This window comes from Cucumis melo, chromosome 11 (genome assembly GCF_025177605.1).
Source record: "Cucumis melo cultivar AY chromosome 11, USDA_Cmelo_AY_1.0, whole genome shotgun sequence".
In the NCBI taxonomy this organism is placed as follows: domain Eukaryota; kingdom Viridiplantae; phylum Streptophyta; class Magnoliopsida; order Cucurbitales; family Cucurbitaceae; genus Cucumis; species Cucumis melo.
Window position 1 is genome coordinate 19,949,694 of NC_066867.1, and position 22,416 is coordinate 19,972,109.

The following is a 22,416-nucleotide window of genomic DNA, read 5'->3' on the forward strand; positions in this document are numbered from 1 at the left end:
ATATTAATATTATTTTGACGTGTTATTTTATGTGATTTATAGATTTTTCTATGATGTAATATAAATATTAATTATCCACTTCTATCAATATCGAATCCATGAAAATGTAAAAATATTGATAGAAATATCAACATATCTAACACTATAGTTTTAACTTAAAATTTTGATTTTTTTTATTTTGGATGCTAAGAAATTTGATATAAAAATTGGATAAATTGAAGTATTTTTTTTGAATTTTTTAAAAATCAAATGGTGAAACTCTTCAATAGTTCAACAGTATTTTTTAAACAAAACTTTAACCGTTTCCGTGAAAAATTGACTAATTATTTAGGTGGTTTAAATTTGGATTTTTAAGTTGAGAGCATAATGGTAATTTGCTTCATGACATTTTTGCAAATACATCAAAAAGAGAGAGTTGCGGTAGCATTTGGCGTTCGACGCGGTTTCCGACGAGAAGAGAAAGGCATTTTTTTAGGCCGTGATAGCATGAGCTTTCAAGCATTTGCAGTGGTGTGTTTCCGACGGGATCGGGTCACGGTTTTTTCGAGCTTCGACAACGTTTGGATACATTTGAAGACAAATTCCGATGGGTTTTGGTCTCTTTTTTGTCAGTTTTGACGGCTTTAGGTATCAGTTTCAGAGGTATTCGTGTCTCTCGTATTCTTGGTGTAGTTTGGGTTGACAGTATAGTTGGGTTATGAAAATGTAATTGTTTACTTTGCTTCTTTATTGCTTTGTGAATTGTATAATTTGTATATTGCTGGATTATTGTCGTTCTGTTTTTATTTTATACTACATAAATCATAATAGTTTTTATTCAAAATAACAGTAAAGATATTTTTAACTATTTTCGAAAATTTAAGGAAAACTTAAAGGGCATTTTGAAAACTTTTAAATAGACATTATTTATAGTTTACCCTATTTGTAGCCTTTCAAGTTTGAAAATTGTTCTTGTTAACCATTTAACAGAGTTGACTATATATGTGTGTGTGTAAATAATATATGTTTCCAGTTGATTTTTATTTTATAATAATATGTTTTATATTTAATGGAGATTGGATATGGAAAAATTAATGTAGATAGACAAAAGTGTCAGAAAATCTTTTCAAGATGTGTCAAAGTTTCAGAATTTATTAATAATAAATATAAACATGATTCTATAGATATTTTAATTTGTTATGTTATATTAAAAATATTTATTTATTACGAGTAATATTCAACTCCAATAATCAATTACAAATTAGTGTTCAAATCACATTTTAATTTAAAATCGTTTAAAATTTTAGATTAAATTGATCGTTTATCGTAAATTTAGGTGTCAGTTAAGTTAAACTTCTGTTGTTGCTGATGATGAACAAATTTTTTTATCGACAATAGTTCTTATCTCACGCATACAAAATACTTTTAACAATTTATGTATTTAAGCGTATATTTTTTAGAGTAGACGAATAAAAATCATACGAACTTATAAATAGTTCCCATGAAAGTTTGGAAAACATAATAAAAAATTATATTCTATGAATGATAAAAATGGATAGACTTTCAGGAGTGTCTATCTATGCATCGATAGAAGCCTATATGTATATCATATGTATAATTTAAAATTTTGATATATTTTGTAATTATTTTTAACAATTTTGTTATTTATAATAATTTTCATCGAGCAAAGACAAATACATCGAGTAGGAAAAGACTATTATCAAACACTAAAAATATTCAACGCAACAAGAACTTAATCGATGTATGTATTAGAGGTTATTATCAGTCTATCGAAGTCGGTTTTTTGACTAAACTGCCAACTGACTATGGTCAATTTTAATGAATGTTCATCAACTTCAACCATCAATGAATATTTTTAAAAAATTACCGAATGAGACTTTTTGAAATCGACATTGATTGACCAACTTTGTTGGGTCACTCGGAGTTAAAAGCGGGTCCATGTTCAAATCTCACCCATTTATACCAAAAAATAAACTAAAATAAATTTAATTGAAAAAACTTAGAATTAGATGGTTGAATCTTTTATTATAAACTACAATCATACAATAAAGAAACCTTCACTTTATGAATTTTGGCATTCAACCTTTATTTTGTTAGATGTTGAATTTATAGGAACCAAATTTATTTAAACTATTACAAAATTTATGATTTTAACCAATAAAAGACTATAGTTTACAAATTGATACTGAGCTTTAATCTCAATACCAACAAAAAAGAAAAACATTAATGTAAAGATTTAGATTAGTTTGTGTTGTTTTGCAATAATTACAAATTTAATTCCCAAATTTCACAAAGTTTAAGTATGATTACATAAATTATAACTCAATTAAAACTATCTATCGAATATAATCAATCATTTCAAGTTCGAAGAAAAAATATGAAAATTCATAAATTTTTACTGATCACCGATGCATTGGTAGATGAATAAATACTTGAAAGAAAAATCGCCCATATCTCGGCTTCATCACAAATTTCTGTCTTCCCGGCCTCTATTGATTTGTTCATCGGTTTGGGTCTCGTTGATCTGATCCTTGAATCGATTCATCTCTTCTGAATTCAGGGTGCTGCAGAATTTGAGCACGAAGTGTTTGATAATGCGCTACTCTTTCTCGTAGAATATTTTCTCTTCCAAGCGTTTCCAGCATTGCTGAAGAAGAATCAGGAGTAGAGAAACTCCAGACTTGCAATCTGCAGAGAGGGCAACTCGAATGATCACGGAACCAGGCATCGATACAAGAACTATGAAACGAATGATTACAATTTGGTAAGTTTTTAATCAATTCCCCTTCTTCGAATTCACCCAAACAAACAGCGCATTCCGTATTGAAACTTGTCGTTGATTCAGATTCTTCTTTCTTTTTGAACTGTGATATTGGTAGCAAACGAATCATCGAGGTCTCCAGTCCATGGGCATGGATTTGTAGTGAAGGATTGTTAGGGTTTTCCTCAAATTGAACCGCAGGTCGACCGGAAAACAGTTCATGAAGGACACGGCACAATTGTTTCAAAAGTCTATAGTTGCTCAACAGTAGGAAGATGACGCATACGATGACGATGGTCGAGATTGACCATGGACTCCAGCTAGAGTAATCAGGCACCGGAGATGGCGGCGGCGGACTCGATGGCATGTAAGATAATAGATTCGTGGATGAGACGAGAGCATTTGAAGAAATAAAAGTTGGTGAAGGGTTTCGATGGTTATTGTTTTTTGTCTATAAATAAGATGAATAGGGAATCTCGCACCTGAATTTCTCCGTCAAAAAGCCGATTAAAATTGAATTTAGATGATACCCAAGTAGAAACGAATAAAGATATCGAATACTAGTTATTGTATTTAGATAATAATGCAAGAAGTTAAAAGTTTGTTGTCACTGTTTGTTGTCATTTTTTTCTGCTGTGAGGAAAAAGAAAATTGAAGTTGAGATTGATTAGAATGATGGCCGATGAAGTTAATTTTTGATGTAATTAAAACTTCAAATCTCGTCAATAAAACTACTATCAAGTCATTTTTTACACTGCCAACTCCAGATCAATCTTGAATTTGTACAATGGTGGTCACTGAATTTTCTGTCTCTTGGCTGCTAGAATCTGAGTGTGGTTAACATTTGGAGCCATCATCAAGGCGCTGTTGATGCAAGAACCAGAAGGACCATTTGTGAAACTCAACGTAGAGGAAGCTGAACAAATTTGAGAAGACCCACGGGACGACATTTCAGCGTGTAAAAGAGAATGGAGAGGCTTTGGAGAAGAGCTGCTGGCTTTTGAAGAAGGATTTTGATTGATATTTTTAGTGTTGCAGCCGTTCACTAGAAGAGGGGGAATCTTGAAAGTTTGCAATGGCGGAGGATTACGCCATTGTGGAAGAGGCCCAGCAACGAGAAGTGTCTGAAGTAAAGGACCGGCCTCTGTAACAGCTTGCAGGAGCTTCCCTTTCTGAGGTAATGCTCTTCCCTTAGCAAGATTATCGATCACTGCAGAGAATGGATCGGTCTTTTCTGTTTTTGGAGTGTCAAGTCCTGTTGCCAGAGGAGGTTGAGGGGCATTATTATACTCTGAGACAAAGGGCTGATTTACAAAACTTATTTTGCTTGAATCGGCCATGTTTGCAGTGGAGAAATCGGGTGATGAAACTCCATCGAAGAACGAATCTGCTGGTGAAGAACCATATGAATGATGATTATAAGTTTCATAGAGACTATTTGATTCTGTGATGCTTGAATTTGCTTTTGTAGGTATGTTGAGAGGGCTTTCAGGTTGGAAATGAAGCAGAGCTGGTAATTCAGTTGCAGTAGTTGGCATTATCTTGTTCATCAGTTTTTGCAGTTGATCTCTTGCTTCATCTCTTTCTTCGTATGCTGCCTGCAGTAGAAGAAGTAAGCTCTTCACTTTCTCTTTGTTCTTAATACTTTCTTCGCTTGCTTCCATTTTTAGTGACTCAAGTTCAAAAGTCTTCTGTAGGAGTTTCTGCTTCAAATCCTCCACGTTCTGCCAATTGAAAATTAGTTTTGTTAGCATAAGCAGAACAGAAGATTTGCTTTAAAGATATAGAAAATCCTCTTCTGCGTTTACTTTCTTCAAGAGAGAGAAAAAGTGGGAAGATAATGATAAACTATTGGAGAATCAGGATGAGGTTATAGAATGCCAAGAAGACACTTGGAAATCCGAAGTCCATTGTCAAATAGTGCTGCAAATTAGGTACTATTAATCAATGTCTTTGGAATAACATATAGAATAATTCTCATCAAAACCGACGACATATTCTTTTCCATTTGCAACCAAACATGCTCAGATCAAAAAAGTCAGCACACAGGTCGTGAACAGCACAAACACTGTTACTCCCAATCCCTTGCCTTCTGCTACTTAGGAACAAGACAAATAGAACATTTGTAGTTCATTTCCTCCCACCAAAGAATAAAGAAAACCAAAAGATCTAGCTTGGTATATGCATTATGATATAAGATATCATTACAACACCAAACTTCAGTGAACTTAATCGATCATTTTCCATTAAAAAATTTGAATTCTTAAAGAAAACAGAGAATGAGGGAGATCATGGGAAGATCAAACAAACAATCATTGTAAGGAAAAGCCCCTTCTAGTTGAAACACCCAAAATTGAGAAGACCCAGAAGAAGAAATGAACTGAACTAACTCTGGGGACATGAAAAGGGAGAGAATAAGAGAGACCCACCTCCTGAAATCTCCATAAACTGCCCAAATCCTCCATAGTTGTTTCTACTGCTTGCCTAATATGAAGGGAGGAAGGGAGAAAAGTATAGAGGGGAGTTTAAGAAAGAAAGTTGAACCCTGAGACATTTATAAATTGATGTGAATGATAGGACAGGTATAAGCTAGAGAGAGAGAGAAATGGGTTTTTTTTTTTCTCTCTCACAAAGTTCCAGAGAAAGGCAGTCGACATCAAGAAAGAAATTAGTAGAAAAATGAAAAAAAAAAAAAAAAAAAAAAAAAGTGGGGGGAGGGTCAAGTATAGAAAGAAATGAATTTCCAAATTCTACGCCCGAGAGGAAGGGCGTATTGAATTCCATTATAAACCACTTCTTTCTCTTTGCTCAAAAATGGAAACAGAGGACTCTCTTTCTCTCACATGAAGGTCAAGCAGTAAAGACCGGTTAGATTTCCCTTATTTAAATTCTTATCGCTACAGTACAAATACAAAATGCCTACCTTTTCTAAGCTTAGACTCTAAATAAAGATTTAAAATCCCAAATTATCTCCTTTTAAATTTTAATTTCCCCCGGCGGCTCTCCTTCTCTCTCTCCTGCAACATTTTAATTTGTACAAAGGGGTTTTACTTGTTGGAGAAATGGGCCCATGGAAGCCCATATTTCATCCATTTCTGTGGTGTCTAACAATATGGATCCAAGTAATCAGTAGAAAATTGGAATATTACAACTTTTAATTCACTTTGAAAAAGGGTTTCTTGTTGGGTTAAATTTTAAATTCAATTACTGATTGTTTAGTCTTTAAATTTTAAAGATGGTGTGTGAAATATTCAATATCTAAACTTTTGAAATAGTCTAATAGGTTATTGTCAGTTTTCTATTCTATAGTTATTTTAACTTTATAAAATGTTTAATAAGTGTTTAATAAAGTGTTAATTTAAAATTATGTCCTATATTGGTCTACTAAATACAACATTTTAAGTTAGGGATTTTTTTAGATAAAATTTAAATTTATATCTAATTGATTAATTGGTTTTTAAAAATCTTAAATATGATTTACTAGAGGTTGCCTAAAAAAAGGAATATATTGGACATAAAATGGATAAAATCAGTATCTGTTATTCAACCAAATCTACGTGTATGTATAGTTCAATTGTTCAACAAATAATTTTTTTATGTTTATAATTGAAATATATTGATGTCAATGTGGATGTATCAAGACTTCAATTCCAGTAAAGCAAATAATTTGAATCAACAATTAAGTTTTTGAGCAAATATATTTTATGTTGGTGAACTTTATGGTTATATGAATTTAGATCCTAAACTAATAATTGTGTTAATTTAAACTTTGAATTTTAGAGTTTGTTTCAATTTTAGACCCAACCTAATAGTTGTACCAATTTAAATCATTGAATTTAATTTAAGCCATGAACTTTCATGAATGTATCAATTTATACCCCTAACCTTCCTAAGTATATCCAAATAAAACATAATCGAGGGTTTAAAATTATACAATTGTGTAAATTCAAGGTTTAGATTGATACACTTATAAAAGTTCAAGCTAAATTGATACAATTACTAGTTTGAAGTTTAAATTAATACAATATGGTTTAAATTGATACAATTATTAGTTTAATGTTTAAATTGATATACATTCTAAAGTTTAGGGTTGAAATTTATACTTCCTTCAAGTTTTTTTTTTTAAACTATGTAAATCTTATTATTTGTATTTATATTTTATATTGACAACTAAGGCTAGATCAAAACCGAGATAGGATCATATCGAGTTAAGTGAGGGAGTTTGACAATCTGCAACCTCGTCCAATGAGTCTGAGGAGCCTTTTGGCTTGATGGGCCTAAGTTAGTCCTTCGCCAACTTCCTTGACCTTTGATCTGAAGGTTGAGGTCGATCTCACCTCCTTACCTTCAAATTTGAGGGTTTAGGAACCTAATTTTCGCCCAAGGCGTGTTTGTCACTCCCATGAGCCCAATAGTCATTATACAGGGTTCAATCAAATTTTCATATAATTGAATTTTCAAAGTGAACAAGAGAAACTTTAGTCAGCTTTCTCTATAAATACATCATGAATCTTGCCCTCAAATTTTCTAGCTTTCACATTTTTTCACTTCGACTTAAACATTAAGAAATCAATACATACATATATATATTTATATATATTTTTCTTTTGCAAGCTATAGGCTTTTTTCACCAAACAAATTTACAGTTGTTATGTGAGGTTAGGCTTGCTTGTGTTTTCTCTTTTGGGATTTCGGTATCAACACTATTTATAGCAAATACTTTAATAATTGTGTTTATGTCAATGGAATATTTTAGAAAGTGATAAAGAGAGAGGGAGAGCACTCCCTATTTTGAAACAATTACATTTGTTTTTTTTTTGCCCTTTCAAATAAAAAGTGCAACTCTTTGTTATTTTACGTTACATGACACAAAGTGTCCAAAAAAGAGGAGACCAAAATCGCTTTTACCTCCCTAGTTTCCTAACAGCTAACGACTTTACCTGTCGACAAATCCTTGGAATATCGTGGAAATTATTACAATATATATATATATACACACTCACAACTCACTAACATAGACTCTTCACATAGACAATCAATATTAAACTAGACCAGACTTTTCCATTTTATTAATTTTTTCCCCCCTCCTCCTCATGACCGAATCATTATTTGACTTCCACAGTCTACAAACTGAACGTTACGTATAAATAATATATGAATTAATAATATAATCATATTAATTTCAAAATAAGTCCAAATCATAACAACAAGGGTGGGGTTAGGAAGGACTTAGGAGGGGATTAATTAGCAAAGAGGTCCAGGGTGGAGTGCAAATTCACATGGAGAGTTTGGTAGGTGTCTGTCTGACAGGGGGGGGGCCACTGGGAAGATGACACGTGGACAAATGTCCAATTCGGCGTCGCCCTCACGTACTTACGTGGCACCGGAGTTGTGCATGATTCGGAGAACCTGTTTTTTCTTTACTTTACTTTACCGTCCGATGTGGCACATGCAATTGCCAATTAATCGTGCTACGCACGTGGCTATTCCTAGCTTGCACGTGACTCTCCCCTATTAATTTTTTGGTTGAATTATAATTAAGGATGATATTAAGTATGAATTAATCGGTGTATTTGTCCTATGCTAATTCTCTCTCAATAACCGCCCTACTCTAGACATGTGTTTCTTTTCTGACTTTACTTTTATATGTTCCTTTTCTTTTCTTTTCTTTTCTTTTCTTTTAGGTTAAATTACCCTTTTTGGGTCCAACACTATATTTGTTAAAACCAAAAATATATTTACGTAGTCATGGTGTAATTTTAGATTATGTCCCCCCCCCCCCCCTCCTCTCCTCTAAGTAGACAAAATGTGTGGTTCATGGTGATGGGAAGTGATATGATATATGATAATTGCTTGATGAGGTTTTTAATTAAATTGATCAATAATTTAAATTCGAACATAACTCAGATTGGTATAGAATACCTTTGATAAGAAATCATTGACATACTAAATGAGAAATGGTTGGGAGCGTGTTGATTCTTTCTTTGGTACTTGGGTTTTAAAAAGAAGAAGAAGGAGAAGAAGAGAGATGAGGGGAGAGAGGGCAGTTCGCTGTAAAATAGGGAAAACGTGTGAAGAGATTCTTAAAACATTGTTGTTTTAATAAAGAGATATACATACTTCAATCCATGGTGGTTGTTTACTTATGAATTAATGTTTTTCTTCATACCCCAAATATTTGTCATCTGCTTAGCTGATTCTTTCATGTGTGTAAACTGGTTAAGATAAAATAAAATGAAATAATTATTAATTTTGGCATCCAACTACCATATCTATGTAACACATTTCATTAATTCATGGGCCATAAATAATTTAATCTTTCTATTAAATCCATACAAATCTCAAATTCACTTTCCCCAATATTTTTCTTTAACCTTAAGATGTAGAATGGAGAGGATAAATAAACAAATATTATAAGACATAAAAGTTTACGCCTTAAACAAAACTAATTTTTTATTTTCTTCTTAATGATTGAAAGTGTTGGTTGATTTGACTTAATTAGCTAGATGTGTTTTTAAATGATAAATAATAATTTCATATCAATTTGAGTGATTTTTCTAATTTTCTTTTTTGCAATTTAAAATAAGATTTAAGATGGACCACATATCTTTAAAAATCTAGCTGTGGAAATAATTATCATTTATTTGTAAGAAATGGTTGTGAGGGGATGGATTCAACTTATAGTATTACTAAAGCTCATTTTTTTTTACCCAAATTATAAAACTTTTATTTTTAGTTTAATTTTACATCATTCTATTTATAATTTCATCTATATATCATACATACAAAATTAACTAAACCTTAATTTTTACAAATATAATAAAACACACTACCTCTGTAACAAAAAGCAAAAATTTAGAAAATCGACATTATAATTTCCATATTTATCATTAACTATTGCAAACGATTTATCACTTCACTTTATTTTTCTTATTTGCGATTTATTTATCTTCTCTTCGTAGATTTCTTCACATCCTCTTTTATGTTTTTTTTAAACGATTTATTCTTCTGTTTAAATTTTCTATTTTATCTTCACCATTTTTTGCAATTTTTCTTTTGCGATTTATTCGTATACCATTTGTTGAGACTGTAGAACTCGATCGTTTAGAAGAAGATTACTCATGCGCGCATATGACTGATTAATCGCGTATTGACTTGGATATCTTTTATATTTTCCACTGTAGGCGCGTATGTTTTTTCCATTTTTAGAATTATTTTATACAACGTAAATATTTTACCGGTTTGTTATATTTTTTAAAAAATCTCTTAACTAAAATAAAAAATTACAATTTAATTCAATTTAGTTGTTTTTTTTTTTTGTAAAACAACCCTTATAGTCTTATAATATTGTACGTGTACGACCTTTCTCTATAGAGATTAAAAATGTCATCCTCACATCTTTAGTTGTTATACTAAAAAGATAAAGATGTGTATATGTCTTATACTAGAAAGAAAAAACAAAGATGATTATTAGTTAGAATGTTAATTTTAGTAAAGATGGTTTGATTATTTTATATGTAAATCCAAAATATTAGAATAGGTTTTTTTTTTTTTTTTAATAAAAAAAATGATGGCTAAAATAAAATAAACAAAAAGGATGGGAATTATATCTATCAAATATCAATTAAAATTGAATGATTACTGATAGAATAATCAAAGGGGAAAGGCCCCTAATTTTTAAGAGAGAATGCCCACAAAAATAGAAAGAAGATGATTGCGACAAATGGTAGTCATAATTTAACCGACGAACAATACTCCAGTAAAAGCCTCGAAGCAAAAGACTTGGACAACAAAATTCACTGGTAATCATCATTTCGGAGCTTGGGTTAATTGGGTTTGTCGAGACGGAAAAGTGGTCTATTCAATAAGGAAACTTGACACGTAAATTTCTCGAAACCCCATTGTAAAACCTTTTTTGAGTTTGGTTGTTATTTGAGTGATTATAACTTAGAATTGTTGGTTCGTAGTTATGATTGCCATGATTATACACAAAAAGCAAAACCCAATGTGTTAATAACTTCTTTCTCATGTCATAGGATTCTTTATTCCAGCTACCCAAGTAATCAAACCCCTTCAAAATTTTCCCCAATCCCCTCCCTCCAAAATTGGTCTTTTTGATTGATCTTTTTTACTGTATTGTTGCCATTTGCATTGTGTGTACCGCAGAGGGAATGAATTACCCCATTGAAGGCTATGAAATTTGGACAGACAAAGGAATGCCCACTAAGTGTTTGATAAAAGTTCCCAGCGAACTTTTTAGTGTAGGAAAAGGGGTGTCTGTTGCCAATGCGTAGGGAGCAGCTTAGTGTAGTGTATGAGACACGACGGCAGGGGGAAAGTGGGGGGGGTGAGCTCCATATTTTGTTTGTGTACTGTCTGTGTGCCATAAACTAACACTAACACATTCTAAACTCCAAAAAGTCAATACTTACTTGCTCTCTGCTTTTACGAAATGATTAGATTTGGTGGGTGTCTCGGGAAAATATAAAAGGAAAAGGTGGAAGGGAAAAAGGGGTAATAAAGAGTGGATATTTTTTGAGACAAAAAGCTAGATGAAGGAGACCACCGAACCGAAAAGACAGATGCAAAAGCAATCAATAGATTAGTGGACACAGAAAGTCAAAAAAACACTCTTTTTTTTCTCCCTTGGAATAAAATCATGGCTATTGCAATCATATTATTTGAATGCTTAGTTATTTGCCAAAGGGGAAAGGGTTCTTTCCCCTTCATTGATTTCATTTTCCTCCTTGAATTTCAAGTTTATATCCAATTTGATACTTCAATAAAGCTCTAAAAGCTACAATTATTCCATCAAGCTTATTGTTGTAATAATGTCATTAGTCTTATCTCTATAAAGAAAAATGATTGATTGTTGTATGTATGACATGGCCTTCTTGTAGTTGGCTTGCATTTCGTTGTGTATATAATATACATGAATGTTCTGAACATTTTTGTTTTGACTGATGTATTAGTATGTCTTTTTCTTAATCCTGACAATCAAGCAAAACATGTCATCGTCATGGTAGATTGTTCTTTTTTCAGGATAGATTTAGTAATGAGAACAACTTTTTTTAAACAATTAAAAAAAGTATATGTTTGGGACATGATTCAAATATATAAAATATCAACAACTAATTTTAAATAGGGTTTTATAACTCAAGAATGAAAAGAAATATTAACCTAAGAAAACTGATCTACATTTGATTTTCATCCTTGTTTATCTTAGTTTAACAAAAATGTGAGATGAAATAATTTATTGTCCAATCCGTAATGCGGTGTTATTGCTATTCCACAATAGAGGACAGATGGAAGAGTTGAAACAAAGTTCAATGCTTAACTTTTAATTTAAACTACTTTTAGTATATAGATTAGTAAAAATATGTACACACACACACACATATATATTTATTTAACTTGTACTTTAAAGTGAGACAAACTTTATTATGCTAATCTTTGTCTTTTAAAGTCAAAATATCAGAGTCGAAAAGTCAAATTTATTTTACTCGTTTTTTTTTTTTTTTTTTTACTTTTTAACCTTTTCTGTTCTTGCCGGTGGAGTTCTTTTCATAATCAATATATATTTAACATTAAAATCAACATTTTACAAGAGAGTAGTTCTCAAACCAGTTTGCTTAAAAGTTAAAACAAAGGTCATTTTGACCATTAAGAAGGCAATCGTGCCAAACAAAAGTTTAGTAGAGAATTTGAATTTTGTTTGTGTTGTTAGATTTATTGAATGGAATAAATAAATATGTTTTTTCACGGCCAATTCGGATTCTGTTTTTTAAAACCAATTTCATTCTGAAAACAACATTTTTATATGTTTATTGTATATGAATTAGAAATACAACATAGACATATTATAAACTCAATTCATTTTTAATGTAACATGTACAGAGTTAATGTATTATAAATTATATAAATATTTTAGGTTAAATTATAAATTTGCCTTAACGGTTTCTAAGAAGAGAATTCAATCTCTATGATTTATAATTAAAATTATGTCCCTTTGATTCGACAAAGTCATAGAAAACATAGTCTCGTTTCTAGGGTATCTATGAAGGTTTTCAAACAACAAAAGCTATACCTAAGATTTTTATCAAACCATCGAGATTAAACTCTCACGTTCTTCAAATCAAAGAGACTAGATTTACAATTTAACCAATTTTTTAAACATACATTCTATTCATAAATAAATCAATAATAACTTACTTATTGGCAACTAAGTCAAACTAGTCTAATGATTTATCAATATATAATATCCAACACATTTATATACTTATACAAAATTATTATCTAATTTCTAAAACTGGTACCAAACAAATATATAAAAACATAAAATACAACTTTGTTTCCATGGAATCCCCCTCTTTTTTATTTTTATTTGTTAATTTTTCTCCAACAATTACATGTAGGAATGACTGAACTTTTTGAGACAATAATTGATGTCATTTCCACCCTACTTAGTTTTCACACAAGTATGCATACATGATTTCCTACTTAAGTGTACTTATTGGATCATGAATTTGATTACACAAATGCATATCTAAGACATCCCATTTCAGTTCAAGATGTTTCGATGTAACATAACTGATAGGCACCCTTGAACAAGAAAGAATACACACACACACACACACACACCAGGCAACTACTTGTTGACGTAATAATATATTTAAACAACTACTTGTCGAGACAATATCTTATATAATAAGCAATCAGATTTCAATTCATCAGCTTTTGCGTCAGCTACCACACACATGCAATTGTTAATTAGAAATGTTTTTGATGGTGGTGGGTTACTTGTACATCTAGAAGCGAAGGTCCACTAAACGTGGAAAAAGAAAATTAAACAAATAGAAACATAATTCAATGTCACCAGTACTTAAAAATAATTTATATTCTTCTGCTTTTCCTCACCATAATTCTGGTCACTGGAAAAAAAAAAATCAATATTCTTGCGAGCTTTTATGGTATATATTTATGTGAATGAAAGGAAAAAAAGAAAAAGAAGAAAAAGAAAAGAAGATAATGATAATGATAAAGACATAACACAAGGATTAAGCGGTCAAGAAACACTTTTTTGCCATAGGAAACTAACTGGCTACCACTAGATGCTATAGAATCAATTCACCATCTTGTGAAGTGTTTCAATATAAGTCAAACAATTATATATGTCTAAATTGTTCAAACATCCAAGAATATGAGTATAGTTTACCGTAGATTATACCAGATTAGCCTAAACTTTTAGTTTCTCTTCTTCTTATGCTGCTTGCCCAATTTTGATCTCCTTTGCTTGAACAGATAAAGGTACAGTTTCAAGAACAATAATGGGTAGACAAGAAGCAGAACCTGAACAACAATATTATATTGGGGAGATAAGCATATATTGGCAGGATTACATGTAAAGTAATCTCACTTCGGGTAAATCAAAATAACTAAGTTCTTCCTAGGAAGATCTACTGAGGGTTTGGACATACCCTGATGAAATTGTAATAGCTCAAGGGGAGGTAATCAAAGACATCTGCATAGAGGTTCTTCTTTATCATGAATGGAATTGCTTGGTAAATGAGCCACACTGCACAAAATCAAATACTTCTAATAAGTTGCCAATGATCCTTTTTCTTGATGAAATAGAATATAGTTCATGTTCTGTGCATCATCACTCACAGTAAAATACAAGAAAAATTTAGAGTATTGGTGAAGAGAAGGGGATATTTGACTCGTGGTTTCAATAAGCATGGTGGTTCGAGGGTTGAGAAGTTTGAGTTTATGTACCGGTAATTAAGTTGTGTGTAGATAAATCGGAGAAACCAAGGTTTTTGTAGCATATGTTTGTTTCCTAGGCTCGTGATATTTGTCAAAATATATGGCTTGCAAACCCAAGCAGTGAACTAAGCACTACGCCAGTTCCTTGGAGATATATCAAATTGTAGGAATCAAGATGAGTTAGATATTGTGTACTCACTTTCACCAATTGTCACTCCAATAGGATAGAGGACTATGAATGCAGTGTACCTAGAAGAAACAAATCACAAATTTAAATATTAGAATTATTTTTCTCATTTTGGGTACGTGTTGTTTTCCATGGAAGATGAAGAGTACCTAAGATATGTAAGCCAAAATGGGCAAACTCCCAAGCAGTTCAAAGCATGGTGAAAATATCTGATAACCTGAATCCATTTCATCACAGTAAAAATCCAGAAACCCAATTGATTAAGGAAAAAAGGAAACACATGAAGATGAAGATTATCCCAAAGGCGGTAGAGAACATCAGTATAAGGAATTACAGTTTGAAGGAGAGATGGAACTCCAGGTAAATCAATGAAACTAAGCAGAAAAGAGAGAAAAGGAAATCGTTAAGAAGACAACAAACTACAAGCACAAAAAGAAAGAATGCTATCATTTTACCATAAGAAGAATGCCATTAACCTTTTTTTTTTTTTTTTCTTTAAGATATAGATAGGTTGCATTCAGAAGACTTAGATTTCACTTTTCAGTAGAGCAAGGTAAAATCTCTGATATTTGTAGCAGATTACAATTATCTTAGCATGATTATATATATTGCTCACTAGCAAAGCCCTACCGAACTATCCATCTATAAGTAAAGAATAAATCGGTGCTTGGCTATTAGTATCTGACAAACCTAAAATCAACCTCTAATTTTCTTCTCAGATATTTGTTTAAAAAATGTCCGCTTGTTCACTACCCAATTTTCTTTGTTAAGTAATTTAAAGAAAGAATGAACCGTAAGCCACAGATACCCAATTTTGAAGGAAAAAGAAAAGAATTTACCTCAGATAAGCTCCAAGCAAGGAAAGTGATGAACACAGAAGGCAACTGTTGAATCTGTCAAACAAAAAGAAAAAGTAGTGAAGTGCTTGTAGTCGTCATGAACCTTATGGCTGTTTATGTTATCAAGTTCGTAATAGACTGATAAATAGCTTGTTTGAGTAGTTAGTGGAGCACTGATGCTTATATATTATATACCCAAGTGTACTCTTCATTAACAATACAATTAACTACACAAATTTTCCACTATTTCTTCCAGCTCCCTAGGAGGAAAACATCCAGCAAGAAACTATGTCTTTCTGGTAAAGAAAATTGCAAGATAATGAGAAAGACAGAACCTCATCAAGTTGACGAACAACTGCAACCACAAAATGAACCCTCCCACCCCACTGCATTAGAGGAAGCAGCACTCCAGTTGGTACCAGGCCTGGAGTTTAAAGGTTATCATACTTGGATATCATTAGACGATGTAAAATAGAACTTGTTTTTCACTCGTAAGCTTCAACTTTTGAGTCATTCGATAATTTAAGATGACAACAAAGAAGTGTAGTCCAAGAGGTCAAGTATTGCCCTCTCCCAATTAACGTTAGTTCACATTTGTGAGTTTTGTGTGTTTTTCACGTATTTAAGCCAACAAGTAAAGTAAAGGGTTAGATGATATAAAGTTAAATTTGACTTTTAACTCATACGCTTAACCTTTTAGGTTAACGGGAGGTATCAAAAAAAAAAAAAAGAACATCACCAAAATTCCTTTAAATTACCAACAGCTCCATGAATGACTTCCAAGAATGCAGAAGTTTGCAGGAAACCTTCGAAGAGAAAGGAAAAGCATAAGAACTTCTTATCCATTATCCGATTCAACGGACATTTTCTATCAGATTCCTAAACTTTCCTAGGAACAAAACAGAGCGCTAAAAACTTACAGACAAGTTCTCCCGTAGACGAGTAAGCACCACTAGTAGATTTAGTGGCTACAAAATCTCCCAAAAGTCTGTAAAGAGAAACCATCCTGACAACAAGAAACACAATTCCGTTGCTGAAGAAGAACAACAGCAGAAAGATCTTAAGACTGGAAAATTGAAAAATACCATTACCAGCCAAAACCCTGGAGGGAATTGTAAGTTAGAAGATACAAGTTCGATAGACGAGACATTGGGTTGTTGATAAATTGAACAGTAACCCACTTGTTGAGCTTCAAATTGGAAATGGAAAAAGAAAGTTTATACCCTTCTCTCAGGTTTTGGTAAAAATCACATCTGGGAGTAGAGAAGTAGGATTGGAATTAAGTTAGGGGGGGTTTTGTTTTGGATCTCTTGACTCAACTTGGGATATGATGTCAACAAATTGCCAACCATTCTGTTTCTTCCAGCCAAAGTAAATTAAGGCTAATTTGTTCGGAGCGCCACCACAATAAAGCTCGTCCGTTTAACATGAGCTATTAAGTCAACTTATTACGGTATGCTTTTACAGGAATTCGTGTTTGAAGCCGTGACTGTTTTAATCTGTATTACAACAATATCTGTAGTATTTTAGTTTGAAAAGGAAGATATAAATACTATGATAACAAGAAAGAAAAAAGAGGAGTAGAAAATAGTAAATTATATAATAAAGAGTGATTAGAATAATAATATTGTAGTTAATTGTGGTTATAATGTTGGAAACATTAATTATTATAGTTCTCCACTTCATAGATTTAAAGTTGGAGGTTCAAATATCTATTTATATCCATGAACTTTAAAAGTTTTGTCGATTTATATCAATTTAAACTTTGAACTTTTATAAGTGTAGATTTACACTCTTCGTCAAAGACTATATATGAAATTAACTTTTAGAATTTAACTTTATCTAAATTATGTCACAAAATTTAGAGTTTAACCTAATTTAATATATAACACATTACATAATACATATTTCATTTTATTTTAAAAAATTGAATTGGTTTTTATATTTTTTTTTAAATATTCTTTTATCTTTATTTAATATATTTCTACCTTTTAAGTTTTGAAATTAAAATTTGGAATACAACGAAAAGCAAAAATGTTGTTTTCAGAATTTGTAATATTTGAATCACAGAAACAAATAAAAGTTAAAAAAACAAAAATTCATGTTGTTTGTCAAACATATACTCAAATCCGAATATAAATCTGAGTCTTTTTTAATTTGTATTTGATTGCTGGTAAAAAATATAATAACATTGTGGTATCTTTCTTGAGTAAGTGTTTCCACTTTGAATTCTCAATATAAAATTCACTTCCTTGTTAGTTCTTATCTTAGGACTCTTTGTTCCTTGAAATTATACCATTCTAATCCACAAAGAAACCATTGACGGGTCAAATGAGGAATTATTCCCACCTCCACTTTTCTCTCTCTCCATTAGGAATGTGGCTGAGAATCATGGACTCTTCTACTTCATTAATTACTTTGCTTCCTTTGCTTACAAATGAATTTAATGGTACATTATGCTAATTTTAGGTTGTTTGATTAGACTTATCGAGCATCCAACTATAACATGTTTTCTTGACACAAAAAGAGATCTACACTACATAACGTATCTTTCTTATTTCAATTACTTCAAGTTTACTATTCTTGTCTTATCTGACAGATAGGTTAAACGTCGATCATGTATGAGATCAATTTTATTGATGAGAATAATTGACGTTTTGATGTGACTATATTAACTCAATATTCTACTTAGAGTGTTACAAGTGATAACACTAACTCTTGTGTCTTGTGTTGTGTCTTATCGATCTAAAATGGTTCTCTAGTCATTTTGTCAGTGGTTAATTGGAAGGTAAAGATGCTGAGCTTTAAACTAAGTACTGTTTGTATTTTAATGGTGGGTGAGAGGTAGGGCTTTGGTCAACTCATCCTACAGCTAGCAAACATGCTAATTAAAGTAACAAGACCTGATGTTCAAATAGACTTTTTTTTTTCACCCTCTTCTTTAATGTTAAAAGTTAACCCACAACATCAATTGTTTTGTGTCTTCAATATAATAATAATTGGGAGATACTTTCTTTTGAGAAGGATGATAGATACTATTTGTTATTATTGTCATTATTGTTTGTCTTGTGACATATTTGTTGGATACATTGGTCTTTTTTTTTGGAAGGCATCAAAGTGTATCATACTGTTGAATATGCTCTTCCACTTATCATGGAAAAATCATTCATCTGTCCTACCTTTTACTTCTTCCATTTTCTAACGTTTTGTCTCTCTTAACCCAACTTCAACTTTTTGGTAAAATAACATTTTAACACTTCACAGTTGTGTGTTATATAAGTTCAGTAGGTCTTTTAATGTTATGTTTTTTAAGTTTTTTAAATTTTAAAAATGTCTAGTAGATACTCAAAACTTTCAAGTATGTGTATATTAAATTTCTAGATAAATTTTAGTTTTGCATAGAATAAGTCTTTGATCTATTAAACATAACCTTAGTAGTTTCATTAGATATAAATCTACAATTTTAATTTTTTATTTTTCTAAAAGTTTAAAAAACTAAACATATCAAAGATGAATCAGACGAAAAGTTTAAAGTTTTATAAATTATCGTATGGAAAGGGAAAAGTTTAGGAAGGTATTAAATATTAAGAAAGATCACGTATTAAATGAAGAATAAATTCGAAAAGGTAAGACTAAACTATATATGTGTATATATATATATTAGGGGTGTGGTGGTGGTGGTGGTGGTGGTGGTGGAGTTTGAATTGGTAATGGTGTTAATGGAACTGTCCAGCTAACAAGATATAATTTATAAATCAGCCTTAGAAAAACCCAAAAAGCAAATGCCGCCTTTTGTTTTTAACTTAACCACTTTTTATCTCTATCTCTATCTCTATCTTTTCTCTTTCTCTGTTATTTATATATACTCTGTTGCTTTTGTTTTAGAAGATAGAAACAAACAGCCATCAAAAGTTTTGATTCAAAACAACTAAAATTAATCACATCACAGAAGTGGAAAAATGGATCTAAATCCATCACTTTCCATTATTCTTTAACTTAGTTTGTAGTATGAACAAGGACACAGCTAAATAAACACATTAGTGAACTTAGACAACAGAAGAAGTAATCACTACATATTTATACACAAAATTCAATAGAAAAAATTCTGATTAGGCTGAGCTAAGCCAAGACATGGCCACCCAGAGAATATTAGCTTACTTTCTTCTTCCTCCATCTTCCACAGTGAATCCCCACAGTAATAATCCTCCCATGAAGAAGCAGCAGAATTCAAAGCAGGACAAGAAAAGTTATTGTCTTCACTATACACATCTTGATTCATAATCAAACTCTCATGATTTGATACCTCTATATCTTTCCATATATCATCCATGGTGTATCCATTTTGATCACCGCCGCCCAGTTCTTGATTCTCTTCAATCTTCTTCTTTGTTGAGGATGAAGCTGATATTTCAGACCCACCTGAATCAAAAAACTTCACTGGTCCTGTATCTGCAGGAAATTCCTTTGCTGGGTTGTTGAAGGAAGAAGATGAAGAAGATGACGATGATGAGGACGACGATGATGATGAAGAAGAAGATGCAGATAAACCCCTTCTTTTCTCTTGTGCTTTCTTCCTCATATGGGTTCTCCAGTAGTTCTTGATTTCATTATCAGTTCTACCTGGTAACTTTCTAGCAATTTTGGACCATCTGATATTGAAACAGAACAAAAGGAATTTAGAGATAATGGTTTTGAAGTTTAGACTTAGAATCTATGAAGTTTGTAGAGATGAAAACCTGTTTCCCCATTTGGCGTGAAGTTCAAGCACAAGTCTTTCTTCTTGAGTAGTCATTTTTCCTCTCTTAAGACCAGGATGAAGATAATTAACCCATCTCAGCCTACAACTTTTGCCTGTTCTATTCAATCCTACAACAAAAATTTCCACAAAATTTCCCAAAATCCAAAAGCAATCAAAACAGAGTCCTTTGAAAAAAAGATTAAATCTTCAGTTTAGCCTACCTATCAACTGTCTCCCGCCACCTTCAAACCTGAAACTTTTGCAATGAAATCCCATCTTCGATCTCCAAATAAGCCCACAAAGCATATCAGCTGAATGTCTTCTTGTTCTGTCCATGGACCCTTTCTGATTTCCTGTCCTTCAACCATTTTTTTCTTTTCTTCTTCTTCTTCTTCTTCTTCTTCTTCTTCTTCTTCTTTTTCTCTCTCTCAGCTCACCAACTCATGGAGACTTTGAGTGTATCCAACTAATATTTATAGCATCAAAATCTCAAGTAAGTGACTCTACTTTATGAAGGAGCTTTGAATCCTGACCGTACATGTAATGTAATGTAATGGAGGCAGAGCCACCAATGGAAGTGAGGTGGGGTTTTTTTTATTTATTAGTGATAAGTAACCTTATGCATATGATGTAAGCCATTAACACCAAAAATAATCAAAGTAAGCGATTGATATGTTGATGTAGCTTTCAAAAACGCCTCTTTCAAACCCAAGGGTCGATCAACTTCTTCCTGTCTGTCTCTAGTATTCTTTTGGAAATTTAGGAAAAAAAAAAAACAAAAGGAAAAACAACCCACTATACATTGAGATCTTTTTTCTTTAATATAGAAAGAAAAATAAAGTTCAATAAGGTATTAAGAAAACCCACGTTGGGATTTCAAATAAGGTGGAGCTTTGTGGAAGGCAATTGGTATATGCGTTGAAAGTGTTCGATGAAATGCCCCAGAGAGTTCTAATGTGTAAAAAAAAAGAAAGGGTTAAAACTGTGTAGTAAAGTGGTTAGTGGAATACCTTTGTGTTTCTGAAAATGCTTGTCAAATCATTTGTATTGAGAAAAGACATCATCTAAATTCCACCGACAATGGGGAAGAGAAGAGCGAAATGAAAAAAAAAAAAAGAAGGCTTAGAAACCTTCCTTTTTCCTTTGCTTTGGGTGCAAATTCGTAGTGTTGATTGCTGGAATAAGCTGCTGAAGAGAAATGGGTTTAAAATGAAATTAGGGGATTTGGACGTATCACATTTTTCAAGAAACAAAACTAAGTCTCCATCACCTCTTTTGTATAATGTAAATATAGCAAAAATCATTAGTAATATTTGGCCAATCAAAATCATCCTTAATTTTGTAAATACTAAGCAAACACATGTGTCTCTCAGTCCTTCTTCTTCTTTCCAAATTTGCTCTCAAATTTTCTTATGCTAAAACGAATATCTCATCCGATTTTTACTTCCTTCCGATTCGATTTTGATTTATCTTTTTTTTTTTTTTTTTTTTTTTATTGATAAGGAATTACACTTTCATCTTTCCATTTCTTTTTCTTTTTATCTTTTGATTTTGATTTCAAAAATTTCAGATTTTAACTGCGGTTAGTTGAGAAAATAATTATTAGGAAGATCGTAAACCTTGAAGCAGGAGGAGAGGAAAAACATTATTGCCATTATTGATTAGAGCAAATATTTGTTGGGTAAGAATTGAAGCATTAAGTCTTCTATCTGTGGGTTTTAATTATTTTGTTTATTGTTTCAATTTGTGGTTATGTTTAGCATTTTGTATGTTGTAAGTTGTAACCACTTTCAATCCAAAGTAGTATTTCTAATTTGTCAAAAATAATAGTGTTAGCAAATAAATAAATAAGTTATTTTTTTTCTTTCTACTTGGGCATTTTTGTTTGTTTGTAGCAGCCCTAATTTCCTTCTCCTTTTACGTGAACCACCATGGAATGCTAAAATTTTTGAAGACGAACTTATTTGCAAAAATATCATTGATTTTAATTTAATCGAATGCCTTTAGTGTATAAGAACTCAATCAAATGACAATCACATGGCAAAATAAGATGTAAATCCGATTGATTGCATTTTGGTGGAATAATTAGACTTATTTATTGAGTTGCATGGGAAGATATATATGG

The 22,416-nt window shown here is 31.7% G+C and overlaps 4 protein-coding genes across 7 annotated transcripts; all 4 read right to left on the reverse strand.

Moving 5' to 3' along the window:
- Positions 1–2,219: 2,219 nt before the first annotated feature.
- On the reverse strand, positions 2,220–3,169 carry LOC103490579 (RING-H2 finger protein ATL66-like). Its single transcript, XM_008450145.2, has one exon. It carries the CDS (start codon positions 3,126–3,128, stop codon positions 2,502–2,504), a length of 627 nt encoding a protein of 208 aa, XP_008448367.1. The 5' UTR covers positions 3,129–3,169; the 3' UTR covers positions 2,220–2,501.
- A 255-nt stretch (positions 3,170–3,424) lies between these two features.
- Positions 3,425–5,994, reverse strand: LOC103490578 (uncharacterized). Its single transcript, XM_008450144.3, has 2 exons — positions 5,191–5,994; positions 3,425–4,485 (listed from the first exon to the last, which is right to left on the reverse strand). Exons 1-2 carry the CDS (start codon positions 5,224–5,226, stop codon positions 3,556–3,558), a joined length of 966 nt encoding a protein of 321 aa, XP_008448366.2. The 5' UTR covers positions 5,227–5,994; the 3' UTR covers positions 3,425–3,555.
- A 7,451-nt stretch (positions 5,995–13,445) lies between these two features.
- LOC103490580 (uncharacterized) lies at positions 13,446–17,059 on the reverse strand. 2 transcript variants are annotated; one of them, XM_051079447.1, is made up of 10 exons: positions 16,645–17,011; positions 16,474–16,559; positions 16,312–16,359; positions 15,889–15,977; positions 15,554–15,607; positions 14,864–14,931; positions 14,727–14,776; positions 14,239–14,336; positions 13,989–14,110; positions 13,446–13,692 (listed from the first exon to the last, which is right to left on the reverse strand). In XM_051079447.1, exons 1-9 carry the CDS (start codon positions 16,701–16,703, stop codon positions 14,006–14,008), a joined length of 657 nt encoding a protein of 218 aa, XP_050935404.1. In that variant the 5' UTR covers positions 16,704–17,011; the 3' UTR covers positions 13,446–13,692; positions 13,989–14,005. The 2 variants fall into 2 exon arrangements, with proteins under 2 accessions (XP_050935404.1, XP_008448368.2); XM_008450146.3 differs by lacking the exon at positions 13,446–13,692 and having other exon boundaries at positions 13,819–14,110; positions 16,645–17,059.
- Positions 17,060–19,505: 2,446 nt separating this feature from the next.
- On the reverse strand, positions 19,506–21,506 carry LOC103490581 (transcription factor MYB48-like). Of its 3 annotated transcripts, XM_051079448.1 has the most exons (4): positions 21,302–21,506; positions 20,513–20,757; positions 20,290–20,419; positions 19,506–20,202 (listed from the first exon to the last, which is right to left on the reverse strand). In XM_051079448.1, exons 2-4 carry the CDS (start codon positions 20,625–20,627, stop codon positions 19,644–19,646), a joined length of 804 nt encoding a protein of 267 aa, XP_050935405.1. In that variant the 5' UTR covers positions 20,628–20,757; positions 21,302–21,506; the 3' UTR covers positions 19,506–19,643. The 3 variants fall into 3 exon arrangements, with proteins under 3 accessions (XP_050935405.1, XP_008448372.1, XP_008448373.1); XM_008450150.3 differs by lacking the exon at positions 21,302–21,506 and having other exon boundaries at positions 20,542–20,944; XM_008450151.3 differs by lacking the exon at positions 21,302–21,506 and having other exon boundaries at positions 20,513–20,855.
- Positions 21,507–22,416: the final 910 nt, after the last annotated feature.

Coding starts and splice junctions, on each gene's coding strand:
- LOC103490579 (XM_008450145.2), bottom strand. CDS start 3,128: ATGCCATCGAGTCCGCCGCCGCCATCTCCGGTGCCTGATTACTCTAGC.
- LOC103490578 (XM_008450144.3), bottom strand. CDS start 5,226: ATGGAGGATTTGGGCAGTTTATGGAGATTTCAGGAG. Junction 4,486..5,190: donor GTTTATGGAGATTTCAGGAG/GTGGGTCTCTCT, acceptor TTCAATTGGCAG/AACGTGGAGGATTTGAAGCA.
- LOC103490580 (XM_051079447.1), bottom strand. CDS start 16,703: ATGTCTCGTCTATCGAACTTGTATCTTCTAACTTACAATTCCCTCCAG. Junction 15,978..16,311: donor AGTCATTCATGGAGCTGTTG/GTAATTTAAAGG, acceptor TTTAAACTCCAG/GCCTGGTACCAACTGGAGTG. Junction 14,777..14,863: donor TTTTGGCTTACATATCTTAG/GTACTCTTCATC, acceptor TGTTTCTTCTAG/GTACACTGCATTCATAGTCC.
- LOC103490581 (XM_008450150.3), bottom strand. CDS start 20,659: ATGGTTGAAGGACAGGAAATCAGAAAGGGTCCATGGACAGAACAAGAA. Junction 20,420..20,541: donor TTTCATTGCAAAAGTTTCAG/GTTTGAAGGTGG, acceptor TTTTTGTTGTAG/GATTGAATAGAACAGGCAAA. Junction 20,203..20,289: donor CACGCCAAATGGGGAAACAG/GTTTTCATCTCT, acceptor TTTCAATATCAG/ATGGTCCAAAATTGCTAGAA.